This window comes from Sceloporus occidentalis, unplaced genomic scaffold (genome assembly GCF_023333645.1).
Source record: "Sceloporus occidentalis isolate IW3139 unplaced genomic scaffold, rSceOcc1.0.p SCAF_210, whole genome shotgun sequence".
NCBI classification, from domain to species: Eukaryota; Metazoa; Chordata; class Lepidosauria; order Squamata; family Phrynosomatidae; genus Sceloporus; species Sceloporus occidentalis.
The window spans coordinates 88,075-113,416 of NW_028317190.1; the positions used below are offsets into that span (position 1 = coordinate 88,075).

At 39.8% G+C, this 25,342-nt stretch overlaps 1 protein-coding gene across 1 annotated transcript in view; it reads left to right on the forward strand.

Moving 5' to 3' along the window:
- Positions 1–24,024, forward strand: part of LOC149277540 (WD repeat-containing protein 25-like) — a 72,986-nt gene extending 48,962 nt beyond the window's left edge. Inside the window, exons 3-6 of the mRNA XM_089502744.1 lie at positions 3,885–4,015; positions 19,305–19,475; positions 21,516–21,656; positions 23,803–24,024. Of these exons, the coding sequence (XP_089358870.1) occupies positions 3,885–4,015; positions 19,305–19,475; positions 21,516–21,656; positions 23,803–24,024 (665 nt within the window). The remainder of the gene's footprint in view (positions 1–3,884; positions 4,016–19,304; positions 19,476–21,515; positions 21,657–23,802) is intronic.
- Positions 24,025–25,342: the final 1,318 nt, after the last annotated feature.

Below are 25,342 nucleotides of genomic sequence, written 5' to 3' on the forward strand. Positions count from 1 at the left end.
TGTGTCAAACAAAAAGAGGGGAAAAACACAACTTCATTTGTATCTATAAGAACCCCTCAGCGCAGCTTGCATTGGGATTTTGTGCAACGTCTCCACACTCAGGGTATATGTATTCTCATGGATATGGATTCTTCTGGTGTCCCTCTGCTTGTAAAATCAAAGGGTAGTTCAGGACCGGACCGGGGGTGACGAGATGGCCCTGGGACTACAGCAGCAGATTAAGTGGCCCACCGCAAAAGCCAGGAGGTACCCGTTTTACCGAAGTGAGATATCTCCTGGAGTTGATCAGGGTTTCACTAGATTATGGAGATGTTTCATTCAAAGGTTTGCCAAAAGGAAGGCGATTTCTGAGATTTAAATGAGGAATCCTGTCTTGATCCCCCCTTACAAAGTCAGCATGAGTCAATTATACTCCCCCAAACGAGAGCCGTAACAACAGAAACTACCTAATGAAGAGGGATCATTATACAGATCTTGAGAATGGAAAATTAAGGCAGCAGCTTCTATACACCTAAAGTGGATTTCTATTATATATATATATATATATATTGCGTGTTTGAATCTGTAAACACCATTACACAGGAATATTTCGTGCACTCAACTGTACAATGTAACATTTGGGGAATGCTTTAAGCCCGCAATGATTTATATACCGTAATTATCTAGCTACTTATCATATTATATAACATTATATTTCACGCCCAGTTGGTTATTTTCTTAAGTAAAACTTACTGTTAGATTTTAATACATCTAATTTTACATGCCAAATAACCTTTTTTTGCTATTTTCTTCCACCTCTTGTAATATAATTACTGTACCAAGTCCAGATAACAAAATCCCATGTTGCGTACTAGAATTTTAGGACATTAACACGCTTGACAAAGTCACACAGTGAGCTCTTTGTTCACCTTTTGCCCTACGTTGGCATCCTTAAGCATTGTGAGCTCAGGAGTGGTTTCCAGTAGAACATAGAAAATGATCCATCTTCCAGCAAAAGGGCTGAGATCTAAAGCCAGTAAAAAGATAAATGAAGGCTGTGCCTTTTAGTCAAGGGAATTAGCAGACCAGATATGCATTTATCTGCTGTCAAAACCCAAGTCCTTGTGTAGGCAATCCAAATGGCTTGTACAATACACCGCATGAGATGCTATTCTGTTCTGACCTTGGACTCATATCTGAAAGGTACGGTCTAATGTCTCTGACACCCCAACTATAGAAGGCAGTAAGCTATGCAGCACACTTAACCCTCTGTGAGTGCATCCTTCAACAACAAAATACCTGAGACAGATTTTGCAGCCATGGTACTACATCTTCTTTGTTCGTTATACAATTTTGGCTTTAGCAGCCAATCAATGGCAGGAAAGTTTTCCCATTGAAATCAATAAGAAGTCTTTACACATTCACACTGGGGTCTAACAGACGCCTACATACAGTATTCAGCAGAGCCAGCCCTGGAGCTGACCGGACGATAACATGCAGGGGGGTGGGCAAAGGGGAAAATACATGTAGGGGGTTCCACAGAATCCTCTCATCCATTTACAAAACGGCCACAGGAAAATATAAAGGGACCACACACCTACGAAATGCATTAAAGAACATCCGATGGTCGGAGTATGCTTTTAATTCAGGTTCTGTTCACCTCTCATGGCGTCGGATTATGTTGAAACTGTCTCCTAGCTTGACCCCCGAGCAAAGCATGTTAAAAAAGCATCACTCTCTAAATATATATTTTAAAGCACATATAAAAACATGTATCTGAGTCAGTAAAAAGCAAGTGGCTTCCATTAGCTTACAAGAGCATTGCCTCATGCATTTTGGTTTCTTTCACTTCTTTCAGAGATATATTATAGATGACAATAAAATAGATTGTGATTTTTATTTCTGAACTAGATAGAATCAGTGCAGCCGCATTTTATGACTCCGTCTGCTCCGGGCATCTTTCTGACTACGGTATATAAATGCATTTCCACTCTATGTTATACCCTGACAGATCTTAAAATATGTAAGAAACTACAATAGGGGCTTCTACCCCCAATAAACCACTCCCCAAAACTAAGTAAATCAACTATTTCTCCATGTCTGTTTAATACATTTACACGGGACAAATAATTTAGGAAACAGCTTTGGAACATTGAACCTAAAATAAGTAGCTCTTTTTTATCTAGTCTTCATTTCCTTAGAAAACCCAAGGCTCTGGACTCCATGGGGTAAGCTTTGGTAACTGCAACCCCGTTATCGCCTTGCACCAGAATTTTTTTATATGTATGTGTCATGGCATGATTATAATTATTCCACTTGAATGATTTATTTCATAGCCTTTTCCTTCATTTGCTTTGCAACTTCACAATTACCTCCAGGGTGCTTACGTAAAGAAAAAGCCTTATGCCCATCACATATCTCCCTTTCTTCTGTTTGTACATTTTACTTGATTGACTTCTCTGTAATAACAATTTACTCTTTAAGAGCTTATGTAATAAATATTAAATATCTTACGTCTGCATGCGATGTCCTGTTTATTTACCATTGATAACTTATGACCAATAAATACATTGGTTCCTGCAACGGAGTCTTCTGCTTCCATATTGTGTTGGTAGTAGTGATCACCATATGTCTTTAAAGGGTCAGTCACTTTGGCATCTTCTACACAGTGCCTTTGGTTTAACTGCTTCCGTCCTCGAAAAATAAATAAAGAAACAAATATTCTATTCCATCTTTCTTTGCACATGTACATCAGATTACTTAACTAAACTATAAATCCTTAATTTAGTCCCCCCCCCCCAACACTCTCCGGTGATGCTTTGATCCTTGGGATTTGTTCTGTTTCTTATGATGAATTTCTTTGCTTTTGCTCAATCTTGCCCTGAGATTTCTAAGCACTCTCTTAGGACTCACTTTAAACGAGGTCTGTTGGATTTCCGCAGCTACACTTTAGCATATATTCTCCAGTCTAGAGGTTGCTGGAGAGTTTAACATCATGATATCACTATTCGTTATGAAGGATCAACCACAGTGAGTTTCTCCTCCTAGAAGAGCTGAGTTAACCCTGTAGAATGCATGGTTCATTATTCTAAGGTTTTGTTCACTGTTGGTCAGTTTTTTATTCTAATGGTGCGTAATGCACAAAACACATTTGCCAAGTTAGATGTAGCACAAATACAAGAGGACCTTCCTTCAACCCCTGTTTGTGGTTCTACTTGTCCTCTATAATGTTAAGCCACCTTCTCCAAAACTCAACGTTGTTTCCAAACCGCGTGTTCTGCTCTTCTGTCTTCTGTATGACCCCGTCTGTTGCGTTACTCAGCAAGAGGGGTTTGTAGTAATGTATTTGTCATTACAGGTCGTAGAACTGATATTAAAATAAACATCTTCGTTAAGAGGAGGGTATTGTGACAGCGGGACATGTCATTTGGTATGCACGTTGTAATTAGTGTGCAAAACCTTTAAATCGTAGCGGGCACAGCGTCTTAACCTTAACTTATATTCAGCTGCCATGCAGTTTACCAAAGGGTTTGCTGATAAACTTTTTGTATATATATATAACGACTAACTACCGAGTCCCGTACATCTCAAATGGTGTATCCATAGTAACCATGTTTTCTCCCATTTAATATGTTACTGTTATTTTCCTTGGGGAAATTAAGCTAGTCCATCTAACACGGTCTGATGTTTTGCATTAAAAGAATAACATTTGCGCTTAATTATTTGTGCTGGAGCACCAAAGCCAAATCTAGATCTATAGCTGCCTTAATTTAACCCTAAAAATAATCCCTTATTTTTAACCTGTTGAACTCCAGAGACTTTGCAATGTACAATGTGTTTATACAGTTGGTTTGCTTTTAATCTCCTTGTTGTCATTAATCAAATTCACCGTTTGGTCTTTTTAGGGAAGCAACTATACAAGGCAAGAAATGACTTTAAGATCAGTGCTGTTCGGTTCCAGCCAAATGAGCCCAATATTTTTCTTTGTGGAGGGTTTTCATCTGCGCTAAAAGCATGGGATTGCAGGCTTGATAAGGTACAGTGTAAATACATAAGATCTGAAATGCATTTTTCAACTGTATCTCCAAATATATTATCCAATACATGGAAGCAACTTTCTAATGCCTCTTACACGAGCTGATATATATTTATATGCATGCTGTGGTTAAGAATTTATAGGCAAGAGGTACCCATGTAACATCACTGTTCAATAAGTGCTTGTGTATGTTAGCCTCTATGTCGTAATACATGTACCGCTGAGTATATTTAAATTCCTGCAAAAACTCAGTTATACAAAAAAGCTACAATTCAACCAAACTGTTTTGCAGCTATAACCAAATAACCTACACTACCGTTTGAAAGTTTGGGGTCCCTAAGAAATGTCCTTGGTTTTGAATGAAATGCAAATTTGGTCCATGAAATAGAAATCCAGTGCAGACAGGGTTTATGTTGTTAACTGACATATTGTAACGGTTGATTTTTAATTGAATAATATCTTCATAGGAGGACAGAGGTCCTTTATCACTCCTGTGTTCCAATGGCATGCTGTGTTCTTTTAAGTTTAAAAGTCTAATTTTTAGAAAAGCCTTTTCTAATTATGTTACACGTATAGAAATTCCCTTGATTTCCATGAAAACTAGGTGACCCCAAACTTTTGAGCAGTTGTGTGTTTCTTTGCCCACCTTAATTACAAATAGCATTGGGTGGGCAGATAATACATGGGTTTACATGAATGGATTTAATGGCAGATACATCTCCGAATACCTATAGATACGTAATTTGTTGCAGTCTGTGAATAAGTAATCAGTTACCTAAAGGCAGAGGCGTATCTACCGAAAATAGCGCCTATGGCAAGCACTGAAATTGCGCCCCTGTCCAAATATCTAAAACCCATTTATTAGCCCCTGCTGCCCATATACAGGCCCGGACTGGCCATCGGGCACACCGGGCGTTTGCCCGGTGGGCCGGGCCACGGCAGGGCCGCATTGACTTAGGGGCTGATGGAGCTGCAGCTCCAGGCCCCTACCCTACCTACGGCCGCATTAACGCAGGGCATAAGGGGCACCTGCCCCTTAAGCCCGCCGCAACTGCGACCGGGTCCGCCACTCTAAGGGGCCGGGAAGTCCCCACCAAGGCCGGCCTTACGGGTCTGCGGCCGCACAGGGTTTAAATTAAAACATCGGGTTTTTTTTAACTTTATTTAACATCCTCCATGTTAAATAAAGTTTTTTTTAACTTTATTTAACATGGAGGATGTTAAATAAAGTTGAAAAAACCCCCCGATGTTTTAATTTAAACCCTGTGCGGCCGCAAACCCCTAAGGCCGGCCCTGGTGGGGGCTTCCCGGCCCCTTAGAGCAGGACCGGCCTTTGGGGTGTGCGACCGCACAGGGTGCCGCTCATCAGGGGGTGCCAACTTGCGGCACCCGGCACCCCTCCAGAGACGGACAGTAATGTCCGCCGCTGGAGGAGCAGGCTCGCAAGGGAGCGGTATCGGAGGTCTTTAACAGACCTCCGGTTCCCTTGAGTGATTTTAAGCCGGGTTCAACCTCTCCCTTGTGATCCGCGCGGCAACAGCTGCTGTGCACCGGGGTTTGTTGTTAGATTCCCTCTGAACCGGAAGAAGACAGAGAAGACAGAAGAACTGAAGAAGAGGAGCGAAGAGGAGGAAAAGGAGCTGTAAGGAGAAAAGAGGAAAGGTAGGAAAATATTCAGTGAGAGTGGATTAGTATATATGTGTGGATTGGTATATATGTGTGGATTGGTATATACGTGTGGATTGGTATATACGTGTGGATTGGTATATACGTGTGGATTGGTATATACGTGTGGATTGGTATATATGTGTGGATTGGTAAGTGTGTGAGAGTGATGGGTGTTATGCTGTACCATTTCCAATGTCTTTTTCATGATCTAATTATGCTCTAAAAGTACATCATAACTCCCATCACTCTATACTGTTCCATACAGTGGCAGAGCTGGGAGGCAGAGGCCTTGCACCCTCACCGCAGGACTCCTGAAAGGTAAGTGAACTTCAAAGAGGGAGAGGGTAGATAGTTAGGAGGGGGTAGATAGGGAGAAGGGCGTGAGACGGGGGAAAGGGGGTAGATAGGGGGAAAGGGGGTAGATAGGGGAGAAGGGAGTGAGAAGGGGTAGATGGGGCAGAAGGGAGTGAGAAGGGGTAGATAGGGCAATCATACTCCTATCATGCCAAGTCTGCGAGTACATCCTGGAATCTGGGTATGCCTGGGCGTGATAGGAATGTGATTGCTGTTAACAATCATATATATATACATATAATATTGTTTTTTAATTGTTTTGTCCTATTTTGGTGTGTTACTTACTTTAAATAAAAGGTTTTTTTTTATGGTGTGGGGAGGCCATATTCGGTTTCGGACAGGTAAATGCTGCATTTTCGGTTTCAGTCCAGAATTCGTTTCGGTGCATCCCTACTACTAAGCCAGACAATGAAGTGGTAGGCCTACACCACAACAATGTTTGGCGTAGTATATAGTGATTGGGGTTATGCTGCACTATTGTCAATGTCTGTTAAACTGTTGGCGCTATATAAATAAAGGATAATAATAATGTCTGGCTCAATGTATAGTGATAGGGATTACGCTGTACCACTGTCAATGTGTGCCTCAGTATATAGTGATAGGTGTTATGCTGTACCACCGTCATTGTCTGCCTCAGTATATAGTGGTAGGTGTTATGCTGTACCACCGTCAATTTCTGCCTCAGTATATAGTGATAAGTATTATGCTGTACCACCGTCAATGTCTGCCTCAGTATATAATGATAACAGTGAGAAGAGGCAGAGGTGGTAGATAGTGATACAGGGGGATAGATAGTGAGAAAGGGGAGTTTTGTTACAAGTTTTTATTCCTTTCTTTTTTTGGGATGGGGGGGCACCAGAGGAGTAGTCCGCACAGGGCGCCAGAACACCTAAGGCCGGCTCTGCCTTAGAGTGGCGGACCCGGTTGCAGTTGCGGCGGGCTTAAGGGGCTCTGCCTTAATGCGGCCATATAGGCCCAGTCAGTCCGGTCCTGACTGGGCCTATTTTAAGGTAGGAGCCTGGAGCTGCAGCTCCATCAGCCCCTAAGTCAATCCTGCCCTGCCACAGGCGCGGTCGCAGTTGCTGCTTGCTCTGGCAACAAGGTAAATAGGGTGAGGGAAGGGGCTGCAGTGAGAAGGGGCAGAGGGGGGTTAGGTAGTGAGAAAGGGGGAGAGGGGATAGATAGAGGCGGTACATATTGAGAAGTGGGGAAGGGGGTTACATAGTGAAAAGGGGGAACATAGTGAGAAGGGGCAGATAAGATGATGAGAGGGAGTAGTGTGAATGCGTATGAGAATGAATGAATAAATGTGTGGATGAATTGTGTGAATGCGTATGACAATTAATGAATTCATGTGTGGATGAATTGCTTGAATGATTTGTGAGACTGCATTAATGAATGTGTTAATGATTTGTGTGAATGATTAAATGCAAAGATGGTACATGAAGGGTGGGCTTTAACAATAAATAAATAAATAAATAAATATGGGCTGCTCAGGCTTAAATGCCCGGGCCTATTTTTTGTCCCAGTCCGGGCCTGCCCATATATATATATATATATAAATATTAGACCCTGCTGCCGATAGCAGGTATAGATCAACACACAAACCCAGATCAATTGAAATTCACTTGTGATCTCAGCACTGAAGGTATATATCAAATAAACAGAATCAGACATACAAATCCTATATTTGCAGGTATACATAATAATAATATATGAAACGTAGCATCGCAGGTATAGATCAAATAAGTACATGGAAACAGCATTGCAGGTATTAATCAACTGAATAAGACATATTAACCCTGTATTTGCAGGTATACATAAATAATGTATGGAAACATAGCATAGCAGATATGGATCTACAGAATAACACAAAAACCCAGCTTTGAAGGTACAGATCAATTGGAATTCACATAAAAACACGGCATTAAAGGTATATTTAAAACCCCCTAAATTACAGGCATAGATCACAGGTTGCACACCCCAAAGCCAGCCCTGGCATCCACACTGCCCACATAGAACCTGATCAGCACCCAGATAACACACATAAGATTTGCCATCTTTGTCCCCAAATAGCCCAGCACAAGTCAACTTTGTCCCCAAACAGTCCGGCCTGTGCCATCTTTGCCCCATATACACCCTATATACATCTATATGATACATGATATGATACATCTATGATACACACAAACACTTTTACAGTCACTCACTAATTCACACTTTCATTCAGACAACTCATCCACACATTAAGTCATGCTCTCCCTCATTGAGACAATTCATCCACACATTAACTCATGCTCAGACAGTGTTTAAAACCCGCCCGCTGGTGCCCGCTGCTTCACTGCTGAGCGCCGCAATATGCCGTCATATTGAGGCGCTCTGCATGAAATGCCGGCACCGGGACAGGGTAGAGGGCTCGTGGAGGAGAATGAGGGGCGCCGAGTGGTTGCTAGGCGCCCCTCTCTCTCCTCCGCATCAAAAAAAAAACGGCGTTTAAAAGCCGCTCACCGGCGCCCCCTTTCAAATGGCGCCTATGGCACGAGCCATAGTTGCCATACCCTAGATACGCCGCTGCCTAAAGGTATTGAATCCAGTCTATTGGCTCTCAAACATTACCCGATATAACAGACCTAACGAGTCTCTAGTACTTTGTCTCCTCACCTCCTAATCCATTTTAGACAGATCTTAAGATAATAGTTTGTTTCTCTTAAGATAAAGATTCCCAAAGTTGTGGATGATTCCAAAGTCGGTTTCATTATAGGCTACTAATCCTAAGCTCGTGGTGTGGGAGGCTCCCTGGTTTAGCGCAACAAGTCAACTTTGTATAATAAGTTCAAAAAGGTGAACAGAAATATCATCCATCGTTGTCAATATTGACTGTATCTGATTCAAATATGTGTGTATGTATAGTGAATATATAGCAGAATGCTAGGATATGACATCATATCTCAGCACATAGCTTCAGTGCATCGCAAGGAAGGCAACGTGGAAGCTGTGATTATTGTCTGTGCACTGCTTTTATGGCTCTCTGGGCTGGTCAGGGGAGATCAAAAAATCCCCCGCATGAGCCTATGAACGCCATTGCCTAAAAAAGTTGCAGCTTGTTGGGACAGTGCTGGAAAATTCACGCAGGCATGCTTTTAAATAAAATATCAATTTATAAATGTAGAAATATCTCATAGATTTGAACTTGGTGCAGAAAAAAGAAAACTAAACACATCTATATTTGTACAACTTCATTTTCTGTATCTAGTTCTGCTGCCGATACTGGTGGCGCGCCCACTTACTTTGGATACCGCTAGTTGGCACGCGTCTCCAGACTGCTCACATTTGTTTGCAGAGATGATGAATAACAATCCAGACCCAACAGTTGTTTATTGCAGACAGCACTTTGGCCAGTGTCCTCATCACAATCCACATAATGTGTTAGGCAGGAATTCTTCTGATTAATTACCACTGAAACGGCATATCGTTCCCTTAATGACACATTAGTAGAAACAGACAAACAAAATAGAGTGAAACTGACCTTTCCCAAATGCCTTTGTTCGTCTGCTATTAATAGAAGCTTTTAATTAATGCAATTGTTTCTGCACTCCAGTGTTAAATGGGCTTCGTAGTACACATCAGTCTAATTAGCTGATTGTTTCTTATTAGTCTGATGATGAAGCATGTGTTAATTTTCTGATAATCTATTTGGACACTATCTTGTGTCTTACACCTTTTATGCACCGGGTCGCAAGATATTCCGCACCATACAGTTCCTCTGTCCTTGGTGATCGGCAAAACATCTATAAAATAGTTATCCAAAAATGCTAAGAGAACAAAATTAAGCAGACACAAAACTCAAGGCTCCCCCTCATATTTTGTACGCATAAAATGTTCCAAGAAAGGTTAAAAAAAAATGTATGCTGCAATGGCAATAAAGACCCTTAAGTGACCCCACCGTGTTACATGGTGTCACTTATTATGATGGAAATGGCTTGGGATATCCAAACTTACAGGGGTTTCAGAACCCTAGAACAGTTTAGCACTAACCTAATGGGCAGAAATTATTATTTTATAATATATACACTAGTTTCTAAAAAAAAAAAAAAAAAAAAAAAAGTAATACAGATACATTTTATTTATACAAAGAAATACAGATAATGGCCAAATATATATCTTAAATTATGCAAGATTCTTAAAGTTCAGAAGTATGAATACAGTTAATATATGATAAATAAGTTTTTGGTTTTAATATTAGTTAATTAAATGTGCTAATGCATTTATGAAAATCAGAAAGGCCTTCATCTAAACGCTAACCCTTACCTGTTTACTGCAGAAGTTACAAAGCAATTCACATTCATTATCTGTGAATAACCTGGAGCATTCCCTCTTCTAGGCGAGAAAGCCTTTAGTGGGAGGAAACTGGGTGGGGAACAAGGGAAAGTGGACAAGGAATGGGTGGAACAAGGGAAAGTGGACAAGGAATGGGTGGAACAAGGGTTGTTCCACTTCTAGGAGAAAGAAGAAACTGATATGGAGACCCAGAGAAGCCGAGGTTCACCCTGAGATTCTGAGTCACACCTGGAGAGTGGTGGTTTCTAGTTTTAGGGATCAGATATTGTGCCTTAACTAAAAGTGGGCCTTATACTAAAGGACTAAATTTCCATCATACCATAAACATTGGAAGATCATTGGAAGAAGAGAAGAGACTTTACACAAAGATCGGCTTAGCTGAAACAAATGGTTAGCCAATTATGATGACTTTTTGGACATTCTGTGAGAAAGCTATTGCACTCGACATTTAATTAATTGATTTATCTCCCAACTCTGTTCAGTTAATTTATTGATTTTGGTTCAGATAATCTGCTATCCTGTGATGTAAGGACACTGGCCAGGTCTTTGTGGTTAACTTGCTGTGAGTATAGGAAGATTTATGTGCTCAGTGAGCTCCAGAATGTGTTTAACTGTTCCGTAGACGATTTAAAAATGCAAAATCTAACTGCGAGTTGCTCTTTTAAGAACAAAAGTAACAGGTGCGACACAGTGTCTTTCAAAGCGCTGACATTCATACTTCAGTGAATCTCAGTGCCGTTCCACCATCAGACTCCGAGAAGTAGACCTTGTGGCAAATGAACAGGCAATAATTCTTTCAACTCTCCGCTGGAATGACAAACTACATGTTGAAAAAATCTTCATTTCTTAACGTTCAATGAAAGTCCAAGAAACTTCTAAAATGTGCAGATTGTCTGCAGGCTTAAACACATGGAGATGGCTATTGTGGGTAAACTTTCTTTGTGAAAGATGATATCATCTATTTTGCAATCTTTGTGAACAGAGGAAATATTTATAGTTTTAGAGAATTACAGGGGGGGGGGAGTGGGGTAACAAAAAATGTTACCCCTGCTGTTTTGGAGTGAAATCAGTATTCACTTCTGCACAATTAGGTGCCAAGTTATACAATACTTAGCCAGTGATATCATAACAAACACCTTTCACATTTCTGGGGACAAATAATTGTGGAAGTTATTAGCAGCACATCGTCAATGCCAGCATCAAGGAGCCTAGGGGACCCACTAAGACCTCAGTCCACATAAAGGTACTTTGTTAACTGATCTAAGCTATTTTTTTTTACAGATACTTGTTTTAGAATCTCTGTCTATTTATCCAAATCCAAGGGAAGTGTATTGTAGGAAGCGCAAGTTTATCCCTTAGGAATTCTGGGGGAGGTGTATTATATTTCCTCATGGTTTTCTATGATATTGAGCTATGGATTCTTAATTTTATAAATGTATGTCTTAAAATATACTGATTCTGCTGCAATAACAATCATTGTATATTGTACCGGATGCTGCACCCTCATTTTGTGAAAATTATTGGGACTGCAGTTTTACAGGGATTTAATTGTAATATTTTGTATATTCACCCTCTTGTTTCCATTTCTATTTGTATAAAGAATAAATCGCTGTCTAGTCTACGTTTAAGTGTAACTTCGCTAATCCCACACCTTTATACTTTAATCCAACAAAGTGGATGAGGCTCAGCTGCTTCATATACTGGCTTGTCCAGCGGCTGTGGTGCTTCTGTATTCCAGCACCTCCATACCTTCGCCCTTTCTCCTTGGCGTTCCTCAATAACAATGTCCATGATACTGAGGGCTCCGACCCCTCTGGCATTAATTTCCAAATATTTCAGGATCTCTTGGCAAACAATAAATCCTTCATCTCTTTCATTGTAGTACAGGAGATGCTGGACATCCATCCTGACGTGTCCCAGGTGGTGGTTTGGACCATCTTCAAAGAGTATCAGATCCCATGGCTGCCACCAGTGTACTGGGCACCAGGGGTCTAGAGGATTAGGGAAGTAACACTTAAACGTAGACTAGACAGAAACTAGAGGGAGAATTTACAAAATATTACAATTTAACCTCTGTTAATCAATATCAAATTACAGTGAAAATATGTTTCAAAAAGTGGGGGTCCAGCATCCGTAACATGAACGATTAGGATGTTTAAATGAAAGTCCAAATGTTACCCACTTAATTTTACTAGATCTTTAAACGTTTGTTTCGCTTGTGTAATCAGAGTTTATCACTAAACCTTGATATTCTATATTTTTTGTTTGCCAGATGCTATCTTTTCCTTTCTGCTATGATACAGGGAGGGCATCTGAATGCCCACGTGGAAACCTGTGGTTTTTCTTATCTTATGGATAATGCAAAGAATTATCCATAGTCACATAATTTACAAAATGCCTGTTGGAAACTCTTTAGAGAGAATCTTTATTGCCACTCACCGAGCTTAGCGCTTCATTATAGGATTGTGAGATGCTAATGAATGTATACATTGCATCACATCTTCATTGGTTTCCATGGCAACATCTTCCCAGTGCGATCCTTTGTACCAGTGATGATATTGGTACATCTGGGTGACAGGTAGTGGGAAGCAAACTGTAGTCGCAATTCATCAATAGCTGATAATGCAATTCAGTGAATTTAAGCTGCAATAACAAGATAATAGTTGACTACAAAAGTACTAAATCTTTTGTTTCTATGGCAACAGTTTGTGCACATTAGGGTCAGGTACAGAATAATCTCTTTGTTTCAGCATATGAGCCTATGGTACACCCTTTGAGCTTCGATTTCAACCTTATTATCCAAAGCACTTCCATCGGTCACAATAATTAAATTTGCCATTAAAATGTACCAAATAAAGTACACAAAATTAATTCACCGTGTCCGTGACTCATTTGCAGATACCACTATGCAGAATTTATTTTCAAAAAGCCACATCCAAAATGATTGCTTGAATATTAACATGAAACTTGTTATTGCATAATTAGAGATCTTATTGAATTGAGTACAAGATTGTAAAAAAAATGACATATTCAACAGAAAATAATGTTAATAGATTTTGTTAAGCAATAAAAAATAAAACAAAATGTGACATGTATTAGAACAGGGGTGTCCAAGTTTTTTCTGCAGTGGACCACTTCATCAGAAATGTATGTGTTCGTGGGCCGCACTCATTTTTCACTGAGAGAAAATATGGTCTTTTAGCTTTATAATGCATATTAATACAGGGTTAATTTGGCGATAATGAAAAAAGCAGTGGACAAAGTTTTTTTATGTCATTCTATCAATACTAAATTACTTAAGCAGTAAAACAAAGTCAGTCCACAAACCATTTAAAATAGCCAAATAAAATTGCACAAGGCTGGAGCACACTGTGGGTACTAGCTGGATTTAAGATGGCTGGCGTACACTGTAAATTGTTCAGGGCCGGATTAAGAGCATCATGGGCCTGGTGCTGAGGATTTTGGTGGCCATTTTATGGAAAAAAATCAAATAGACAGAATCTTAACTCCTCGGCATCCATGTGTACTGGATAAGGATTACATCAGTGCTCGGAAGATAATACAAGATTGAATCTTATGTCATGGGATTAGGAGGACATCAGTACACTAAAAATAAAGTCATCATACACGGGACCCCTGAAGTCACAATTTAGTACCACTGATCCTTTTTAATAAAATATGCAGGTTGAAACAGAAAAAAATAACACGAAACCTTTACATTTCCTCTCACTGATTTCTGGGCCTTGAAAGTTTTGTCCTCTGAAGTGACTACAAATTCAGGAGGGTGTTTTATCTCTGAATAAGTAAAAATGAAATTGTTCTATTTATTCCTACAGTAAGTAAAGCGCCAGGAAACAGATGACCAAATACACACCAGAACAGGCTCTGCCACACCAACACACACAGGAGAGGCTCAGCCACACTGACACCCACACACACCCACCAAGATAGGCTCTGCCACACCAAAATACACACACACCAGGACAGACTCTGCCACACCAACACCAAAACACACACACCAGGACAGGCTCTGTCACACCAGCACACACACAGCAGGACAGGCTCTGCCACACCAAAACACACACACTAGGACAGGCTGTGCCACACCAACACCGAAACGTGCACACACCAGGACAGGCTCATCCACACCGACACGCAAACACCCACCAAGATAGGCTCTGCCACAACCAAAACACACACACACACCAGAACAGGCTCTGCCACACTGACGTCCAAACACACAGACCAGGACAGGCTCAGCCACACTGACACCCACACCCATCCACCAGGACAGGCTCTGACACACCAAAAGACACACACCAGGACAGACTCTGCCACACCAACACCCAAACACACACACCAGGACAGGCTCTGCCACACCGATCCCAAACACATACACCAGAACAGGCTTTTCCACACCGACCCCCAAACACATACACCAGAACAGGCTCATCCACACCGACACACCAACACATACACACACCAAGACAGGCTCTGCCACACCAAAACACACACACTAGGACAGGCTCTGCCACACCAACACCCAAACATACACACACACCAGGACAGGCTCTGCCGCACCAACACCCAAACGCCCACACACCAGGACAGGCTCTGTCACACCGACACACACCAGGACAGGCTCTGCCACACCGACACCCAAACTCACACACCAGGACGGCCTCTGCTACACCGACACCCAAATGCGCACACCAGGACAGGCTCTGCCACACTGACACCCAAACCCACACACCAGGACAGGATCTGCCACATTGACACCCAAATCCACACACCAGGACAGGCTCTGCCACACTGACACCCAAACCCACACACCAGGACAGGATCTGCCACATTGACACCCAAATCCACACACCAGGACAGGCTCTGCCACACTGACACCCGCATCAGGATGGGTTTAAGATGGCTGGCGTACACTAAATTGATCAGGGCCGGATTAAGAGCATCATGGGCCTGGTGCTGAGGCTTAAAATTAAAGGGACACGCCGACAATCATGCACTTTATGTATATTATAACTGAGTGACCCATGAAATGTACGCGATACACAAGCATGCAATCAGTGTTGAGAATCGTTAGACCATGGAGGTGACAGGGATCTGTAGCTCTGAAGCTGCAGCTTCTTCAAGCCTTTTTTCTAATACTTACAAAGTCCTTTAATCTGCATTGCATTTTTTGGGGCCTGTATGGGAGACTGGAGTGTCCCGTTAATGGGGTCATGCTCTCTCAATCACATATAATAAGTCCACCGGAATGCTGTGCGAATTTCAAACCTGTATCTACACAGGCAAGTGGTTGGGAGCTGTCAAATTTGGGAATTAATACCAACAAGACTTTTGACCTTCAAATGAGTAGTTTGGTTATGAAGCTGCATTTGTCAGCTAGAAGGCAAAACCAGTGACCTGAAACTGCGACAGAATCAATATTTGTCCATTTAATTATTTGCTAAAGAAGCGGGTGGTTATAAAGCAATCATGTAGCCTATTTATAGTAAAAATTGGACTTAACTTTTTCCATGCATAGCTTGAAAACATCAATTACAGTGTTTGCATAATTTTATCTTAATAGAAAAACAAGATAAATAGGAATTGCTCATCAATACTGATATAATAAAATATATTAGCTCAATTGGCTTTGTGTCAGAGGGAAATTATACTCCGGAATTAATGAATATAAATAGCTACTCTGAAATTTGAAGGGACAGTCCTTTAAGGTAATGTGTTCTCTTCAGGACAACCTGTGTATGAATTAGCTCCAAATAGATATTAATAGGTTGTGATATTACATAAAAAGTCCTACTAAAGCCTTTCCCCATTAACCATTTTCTTATCTACATGATGAAGAAGAGAGGACATATCATGATGTGAAAACTGTCTTTTAGTTGGAGAGTGTTCATGAAGAGGGAGTAGAGTGAGTGACGGTGTGATGGGCAGCGAGGGGATGCCGCTGTCATGGGGAGGGAGCACGATTTATGTTTTTCTGAGGACTGAACTGATATGGGGAGAGAGACAGGCGAATGGGCACTGGCACTGCCATGGGGTGAATCTTCAGGAAGATGGGAGGAGAGACTCAGTCATTGGGGAGGAAAGGAGGATAATCTTTATTCGACCCAGGAATGATTTATCTCATGCAGGGGAGGCGTGGAAATAGGGCACCATCATGGACAGAGAGGGGCCTGTCACAGAAATGGGTTAAAAGAAAGAATCACATAGAGTAAAATAGGGTGTAGTTGTGGAGAGAAGTGTGGGAACCATAGTTTGGGATGGAATTAACAGAGAGAGAAAAGGAAATGGATGAGTAAGTGAGTGATATATAATTTAGGAAGGGGACATGTAATTTATTTGTTAACTTGGTCGCTTGGTCCCAATCCCCAGTGGTCCTGGTAGCTTGTGTTGCTTAAACCCTTTCTCCCACTGACCTTACGATAATTAACACTTCTATGGATGCCTGATTATATTATATAAATAATAAAGAAAAAATACAAAATATTTATTTAAAATACTCGATCTCTTGCGGTATTACTCGACTTGTACGTGTAGTGAAACAGGCATCATTGATATAACAGATCAAAGCAGGTGTACTGGATTAAGACCCAAACCCATGGCCTCACGTCCGTCTTAATGCACATGCTCGCTGCGTTAGCCTTTATAATCTATCTCCAATTTGGATTCAGCTACACTATGAGCTTATGTTGAAGCTTTGGCACGGCGTTACATGACGCATCCACCAGTTTAAAATTTCTCCGAAGAGTCATCAGCAGAGTAAACACATTGCTGATTAAAGATGCCTGCAATCAGTGCACAGAACAGAGGAATAAAAGGGCATTTACTGAACCTTCTCAGCGCTTGGCTTTCGGTGACACATTGCACTGCTAGGCTTCCCTGAGAAAGAAACACCGTTTCATCTTTTGTAAAAGCATTTTCTTTGCTCAGCAGGAACAAAATGGGAAAAGAAAGAAAAGCCAGTGCATTCTAAATATAGCTTGCAGCAGGGAGTAGATAAACATCACGATTCTTGGTGGAAACCTAGAAACAAAGCAAAAAAAAAAGCAGATTTCATGTTTTCAACATATAAAGAGAGGAATACCTTGGATATTTGTGCCTCTCTAAGTACTACACATAAAGGCTAAATATAACCAATCCGGTTGGAATTTAAAGAGTTAACCCTAAATAAATGTATCTAAAATATCATTAGAAGATTGTATCATATTGTCTATAATATTTTCGGTGCCTTAGTGGGATGCTAAGCGCTCATTAACTTAATGAGGGTGAATCTTGGGAGTTTAACAATGATACATTGGATCACAGAGACAGTAACACTAAATGTGAAACTCCCATGAAGCTTCCCATGAAACGGTCTACATTGTAGTTTTACAAGGAATTTTTGGGGCTTGTAGATCTCGGATGATACATTGGGACAGCCCCACCAGATCCAGGATACTTGACGTGTACGTGACCAACACTTGAACCTTTTTTACTACCATAGTAGTAGGATGTACCCTAAACACTCAAAATAGTGAACCGCCATGGTGGCTTTGGCACTTTCCTCCGGAGCGTTGAGGTTTCGTAAAGTTGGTCATACTTTAGAAAATCTTAAGAGTTGCATAGAGAGATAAAATGCCTTTCATTTAGAAATTCATTTCAGCCCTTGTGAAATATTTGCTTTCAAGCAGATAACAGAGAATGTTCTGTTGCTGAAGGAATATAGAATGACCTTCTGCAGTGCGCCATGTTCATTGTCATTGTAAACCCTGGCATTTGAATACATATGACACTATCAGTATGGAAAAAGGCTGAAAATCGTGACAATTTTCTTTTCATGTTCTTTATTTTGCTCAAATCTCCATTGAGACTCTGGGCTGCATTCCAACCCGAGGAACCGAAATACAGTATGGGTCTGTCAAATAATTTCTTCTGCATTCTAGAAATAACTAGGAATTGTCTTGTAACACTTTTTTTCTTTTACACAAAAAAATCCCTTTGTAATTTAATCTTTCAAGGAACACAGTGATGACTTTTGCCTTCATTCTTTTTGTTAGATTCATTTTGATATTTGAATTTAGTGTTATTGATTCATTTCATTTCTGCGTCAAGCAATTATGTTCTGACATTTAATTACCCAATAGTACGGTATCTTATGAGTACGATGTGGGGAATATGGATACAGGCGATTGTCACGTCAATGTTTTAAAATAATAAATAGGTAAATTGATTTTTTCAACTCAAGGAAGATATCTGGTACAAATATTTCTTAGATTTAGACTTAGCTAAAACTGTGTCTGGCATAAAAAATTCCAGATTTAGCGAATTTCCCGGACATAAGCACATGCGGTAATATTAAAGTGGACTCTTTATTGCTGCCCTTTGTACCCAATGTAATAAAGTATTGTTACCTATATTTTTTGTGACCACACAGACACACACTTCCTCACATATACATACATCTCTCTTATGCTTGTATCTGTATGTTCACAGATCATCCCATGGGAAGAGCTTCATTCAAGGGTTTATTCTAGTCCCAGAGTAATAATGGTTAAGGCCAAAGGCCACTGGAGCCTACACTTGTGCTACTGTTCACTGATAGGTTGTTGCCATACACACTAAAAATAAAGATTTCTTAAAATTAGTTTTTTGCATAAAAACTAATTAAAAAAACACCTTTAACACTATTTGTGTTTTATACTAAATATCAATAATGTGAACCTAAGTCTTCTAGCTGTCATCTGTTGACAGTGGCATGCTTTGTCCTCAACTTGGTACCAACTTAGAAATGTAAATGTCCCTTTTGCTTCTTAGCTTTAACGTTAAGGTTTCACCCATGTTATTGTGATTAGCAGTTTTGCAGCATATACGTTGGTCTTTAAAGTTTTGTGTACCGTTCAGATGGTTAAAAGGAACTTCTATGCCCTTACAGCCAATACAGACATATAGAGCGGCGGTTCAGCAACATTTTGAAGTCCTTTTTCTTCGTGATGGCAAAGAGTTCCTCAGTACCACTGACTCAGTAAGCCGGGATTCTGCAGACCGCACCATCATCGCCTGGGACTTTGGTACTGCAGCAAAAATATCCAATCAAATATTCCATGTAAGTTCTTGATTTGAGTTTTTCTCCTTTCTATTATTCTTTATTACAGTAATATTACATTTCAACGATATTTGATTTTAAGTCAAATATTCCACTCTGCCAAGAAATGTAGCCTCAAGCAGTTTTGATATCCACCTCCATCAAATCCCTATAGTACGCCATATAATAAGCACCTATAGGAAGTATGGAAAATAGCATTTAAATGCTCATATGACTTATGAATATTCCTACGGTCAGAACCAAAGAGGTTAGTTCTAACTTGCCCCTAAAAGGAATCTTATTTTTGTTTTTTAATTCCCAGTAAAGTTTAGGAGTTTCAGGAGAAAAAAAACCTGTCATTTTTAATACCATTTTTTCCTGTGAATTTCAGAATGCTTAGGATAGACTGGCCTGACAGAGGAATCTGATCCAGAGTTAGATGTCTGAGTTGCTTCCAAAGTCCTGAACAAATTCAAATGGACCAATTTGGTTCATACCTACCATCAATTTATAAATTTAGCGATTATTTTTTTTAAAAAGGGAGCCTTATGTGTGGATAAATATATAGCTTTAGATTTTTAGGGCATCTGGAACAAGAGCTTCTAACTATTATAAAGATATATATATATATATATATATATATATATATAATTATTTATTGTTTTATATAGGGCCATCAAATTCCATAGCGCTATATATATATATATATATATATATATATATATATATATATATATATATAAAATACACATGTGTAATCTATAATATTTCTTTCATTAAAATGTGTCTATGTGCCAGGTAAATATTGTTATTGTCATTGCTACCCTTTTTAACAGTGATCTGATAACGGGACATAATGCAGAATATGTCATTAGTGTAGTGCTGGGGATGTTAAAACTATAAAGACCAATTTATTTTTGCGGTGTACCTGGAGAAACCCAATTAACACAGATCAAAGTGGCCATGGTGAAAATCCATAACCATTTCAACTCTTCTGCTGTATCCGTTTTTCTTTAATTTACTAGGTGGGAACCCTTTTAGCAGAGCAATTAAAACATCTTTAATGAAAAAAAGTTTTCATGTTTTAGTGAATTACCTGCTTATTTAAATTGTAGATTATTATATAGCAATTTGATTTGGTAACAGTAGATCAAATATAATATCATTATATTTGGTCAAACAGAACAGCTAGTTGCAAAGCTCATGTTATTAGATGCTATCTTGTTTCATCTGTCTAGACGGCTGGCTCCCAAGTTATGTTTCTTCTTTCTGTTTGACTACCCTACTTTTCTGACCTGTTCCCATGTTATTCTATTCTATGCTGTCTCATTCTGCCAATCTAGACAGATAATCCTATAGCTCCCTGTGCTACTACATTCTACTGTACTCTGTCCCCATGTTATTCTATGCTATCCCATGACATCTATAAGCCTTCCGCAACATTGCCTTAGGCTGATTACTTGCTCTATGCTACCCCTTCTTTTTTTCTATGAAACCAATGGAGTTCGCAGGACAACTGAACTCTCTGAATTTACTTTTCATTTTGAAGAACCAACCACAGTTATCTTCAGGGATGGTCGAGCTGGCCCTACATGGTTCATGGTCATATCGGGGAGTTGAAATGTTTAGCTCTCCTACATGTTTCTCCAAGTCCGGGGCTAGTAAAATACTTGCTTTCATACCCTGCCCTGTGCAATTTACCTTAAAGTATAGTGCTGCTTGATTTGGATTTGCTATAAATATCCCTAAAGGTCCCATCAGCAGGTCTACACCAGCTAGCGCATGCATATCACCTGATCTTTGTGCTATACAAGTATTTATCTCTTGGGCTCTGTGTCATTTGTAACAAGGTATTGTCTCGACCCTTTGTCCTTCTTTGAACTGTATTTATTATTATTTTACATTTTTATTCTCTCTGAGGATTTTTTTTTTTTACCATTTATTCATTATATACATTTAACTATGAAGAATAAAATAAATATTTATTATTGTTAAAAGAACAGCTCTGTAAATGCATACTGTGTTCTATAATGTATTAAGGATGTTTTCTTTTTATTTTAGGAACGTTACACTTGTCCAAGTCTTGCCCTTCATCCAAAAGAAAATACTTTTATCGCTCAAACCAATGGGAACTACATAGCTTTATTTTCCGCCCAGCGTCCATACAAGATGAACAAGAAGAAAAGATTTGAAGGACACAAGGTAATACTTTAGAATTGCTTGTCAGAGAATCAGAACCAATTTTCTGCATCAAGTTTTACAGTGATCTGTCGAATATAAAGGAGCTTGTAAACATAATTTTTAAAACACATTCCAACCTTTGAAGCGTGTTATTCTTGAGGCATGTACGGTTCTTCATTTTCTTTTCCAGTCAAGTAGCACTAGAACCTTCTATCCACCTGGTACCCAGAAAGAGAGCTGTTTCCTACATATTACATTTTGTTCGGGAATTAAACACATTGATGTCCCTTCTGTGTAGTAGTTCATCTTGGTTGATAAGGGGTCACATTCTCTATATCATTTTGGTCTCTATGCATCTACATCAAGTCCCCTCCAGGGGGCAAAACTTTAAATCAGAGGACTGTTCTCCAAAAGTGCAGACCTTAGTAGGCTTCTTGCATTATTTTAAATGAAATACGTCTTAGGTTTTTGAACATGCCTGGGAGCTTCCCCTGAAGTCTCCGTGTGGGAACCACCACTTACGTGGGGATCAGGGTTAGTATCCTTAACCTCCGGGAAGGTGAGGGGGGTGTTTGATCACACCTACACCCTTACCAGGTTCTATCCACTCCTACGCTCTTCTCGTCCCTCCATTGTCTCCATTGAGGCTTGCCTTGCTCATACACTTGTCCTGCCTTCTGATCAGACCCCCAGGAGTGGGGTACCTCGAATCAGCCACCCCTGAAAAGTTTCCAGGCATGAATATGAAATTGCTGTATAGAGCAATATCCAATAATAGGCTGCACCCAAGTTGTTTTTGAACCATAACCTCATCGTCCGCTGGCAGTCATCACTGACCAAACATGGTAGGAGTTGTTGTTTCAAACCCGTAATGCTACCATGTGCTGTTTGTAGCTGCGTACAGATGACATTGGGTTTTAAATTCTTTGTATATATCAGATTGAATCCATGCTACCCTTGGGATGCAGACACTGTTTCGGCAATCTAGTTAGAATCATTATTTAAATGCAAGAAATCCAAACCCGTCCGAGCTATTTATTAATAATGCAGACTCAAGAGTGTCGGTATGTGACTTCCAAAACCTTTTTTTTTACCTTTGGCTGCGTATGCAGCAGTCTGGAATATGCGCATACCAGATGATAAATGTTAATATTTAGCTTACTGGTGGATTTTCAAGCAAGCCTAATCTAATAGATGAAAAAAAAATTAGGCTAATGGAGGTGCCCTCAGATACCGTCTAATAAAACTCATTTGACTTATGAAAACGGGGACAGTTTACGATAAAAAAAAATCTTGCAAGGTTTACGAAATGATAATTGACACATTTTGTTGTGACACCTGTACTTTCCCGTCTTATTAAATAGTTATAAATAATGTATGTGTGAAGCAGGCCTGTCATCTGAAAAATTACATGGATCAATATAGCTAGAAAATACTGCCCATGCTTTTTAATGGTTCAGCAGTTTACATAAATCAGGCATAAATCACTGCATGCGTTTCTTTATAGCGTCGCAATTTTAATATATTTTTTACTAGCATGTATGTACTTTAATGACTTCGAAACATAGAGTCTTTAGCCAAAGTTGATGCCTTTTTTTGAGTCGATGCAAAAAATCAACGTAATGTGACATAAGCAGATCAGAGACATATGCAGCAATGTGTCCTGGTCTAGGCAAACATTCCCCTCTGCCTCAAATCTGGGAAGCAGATCTCCCTCTTGGGCGATCAGACTGCCCTGGTGTGCCTCTGCTCTATGACCATACCTGGGAGCTCTCTGGGTTTGCCCGGAGATTGCCGGGTTGAGCACCACTTCTTCGGTTCTCGGGGTCAAGAGCGAATCCTCCGGGTCGCAGGAGCGAGTTCTTAACACGCCCCCCCTCCCATTTTCCATTTTAATGGGTGTTTAATGGGGGTGTTTCCTGCTGACCTCCCACCCAATGTCAGAGGGACCCCCCCCCCTCCTGGACGTACCGCTGATCTTGTCTGTCTATTTTTATTGCTGGACCCCCCCTCTGCCATCTGATTGCTCTACTGATCCGTATTATGTATGTTAAGTATGGTTAAGAAGTAATAAGACACGTCGGTTGAATAGAATTTAGTTATTATATCTAAAAATCTATTTAAAAGTTGCAAAGCACATTTTGTTTCTACTAACACTTTTTTTTAGGTGGAGGGATTCGCTGTTGGATGTGAGTTCTCCCCAGATGGATCTCTTATTGTAACAGGAAGTTCTGAAGGCAACATTTCCTTTTACAACTACCATACAGCGAGAGCGTTACGCTGTATTCCTGGTGACAGCAGTGCTTGTATCAGCGTCACTTTTCATCCTGTTCTCCCGTCACTTCTTGCATCATCGTACTGGGACGGGCAGATCCGAGTGTGGCAGTGATCAATAAATGGTATTATAACATGACCACCAACGATTATGGTACTTCGACATCTTAGAATAAAATCACAATTAAGCTAGTTCCAAATTGCCATTGGAAATTGGTTTTAAATCACATGTTCAGAGACAAACAATGCCATGGTAAGGACAAAGAGATCCTTGCTAAGAACAAGCAATGCTGTCAAATAACTATTAGAAACCCATCGTATTTGTATACCATGGGAGAGCCATTCTCAACTTCCACTTCTCAGGATCTCCATGATTATTCTTCCCCATTGACTTAATAACCATAAATAGGGCACATCCATTATGTTAGATTATGTTTTATTTATAGAGCACAAACAGATTATACAAAGTTGCTTGTGTGTTTGTTTCCTTAATTAAGGTTTTGACACTCATTAATCTCCAAAACAGGCAACCCAGATGTCATAAATACTTAAATATTCCTTAAAATAATTATGAATTACAGCCATTAGCTGATGTTGATCCCCGGAAGGACAGTAACTGGTATCTCTGTATCTCTCTGGTGAGAAGACGATGTAAAGAAACATTACTTTTTTGGGGAAAAAAACCCAAATACTGATTTATTTATGGTAACGGTTTTTTTTCTAATAAGAGTATCATTTTTAAACTATTTTTCTGGGTAATATTATTTTATTTGGTCTTTTTTTTTTCCTCTTGCTGGAGTTTGGATGATGTTTATTTCTCTTACTGACTTAGTAACCTTCATGCTCCTTCAGCCTCTGATTACATCATAGCTGCGTGCATGACATAACATTTTCCTGATTTTAACTTTACGGAGAGAAGAGATATTGGTCCAGGTATAACTAATAACAAATAAGAACTGTTATATTTTATTATTAAAGAATGTTGCTTTTTTTTTTGCTTGCAGTGTTTTTATAAATCCAAATTTGCATTTTGATTACAAATATATAAATACTGGGATTTCTCATTATACCTAGTAATAGAACCTTTGTACTTCATATAGGCCGATGTGAAAGCCCAATCATGAACACAGCATTAGATTTTTCAACTCAGATACAGTAGAATGCTGCATGTCTTCATGATTGACAGAAAGAAGCAATTAAATTGTCAGGCTCCATGAAAAGATAGCGAAAGGTCAATTTGTCTGCCTTACAATATGCCTCTGAACGATTCTGTTGCTTGGGTCATGTGATCTTACTGACCTTCTCCGTTAGCGAGAAAACAGGTTCTGTACAATTTCTAGCCTGGAGTTACCAGGCATTAAACACAGAAGATTTAAATACTTATTAAGGTAGAAAATCAGAACTGCTTGGTAATATTTTCTTTAACCTCTCAT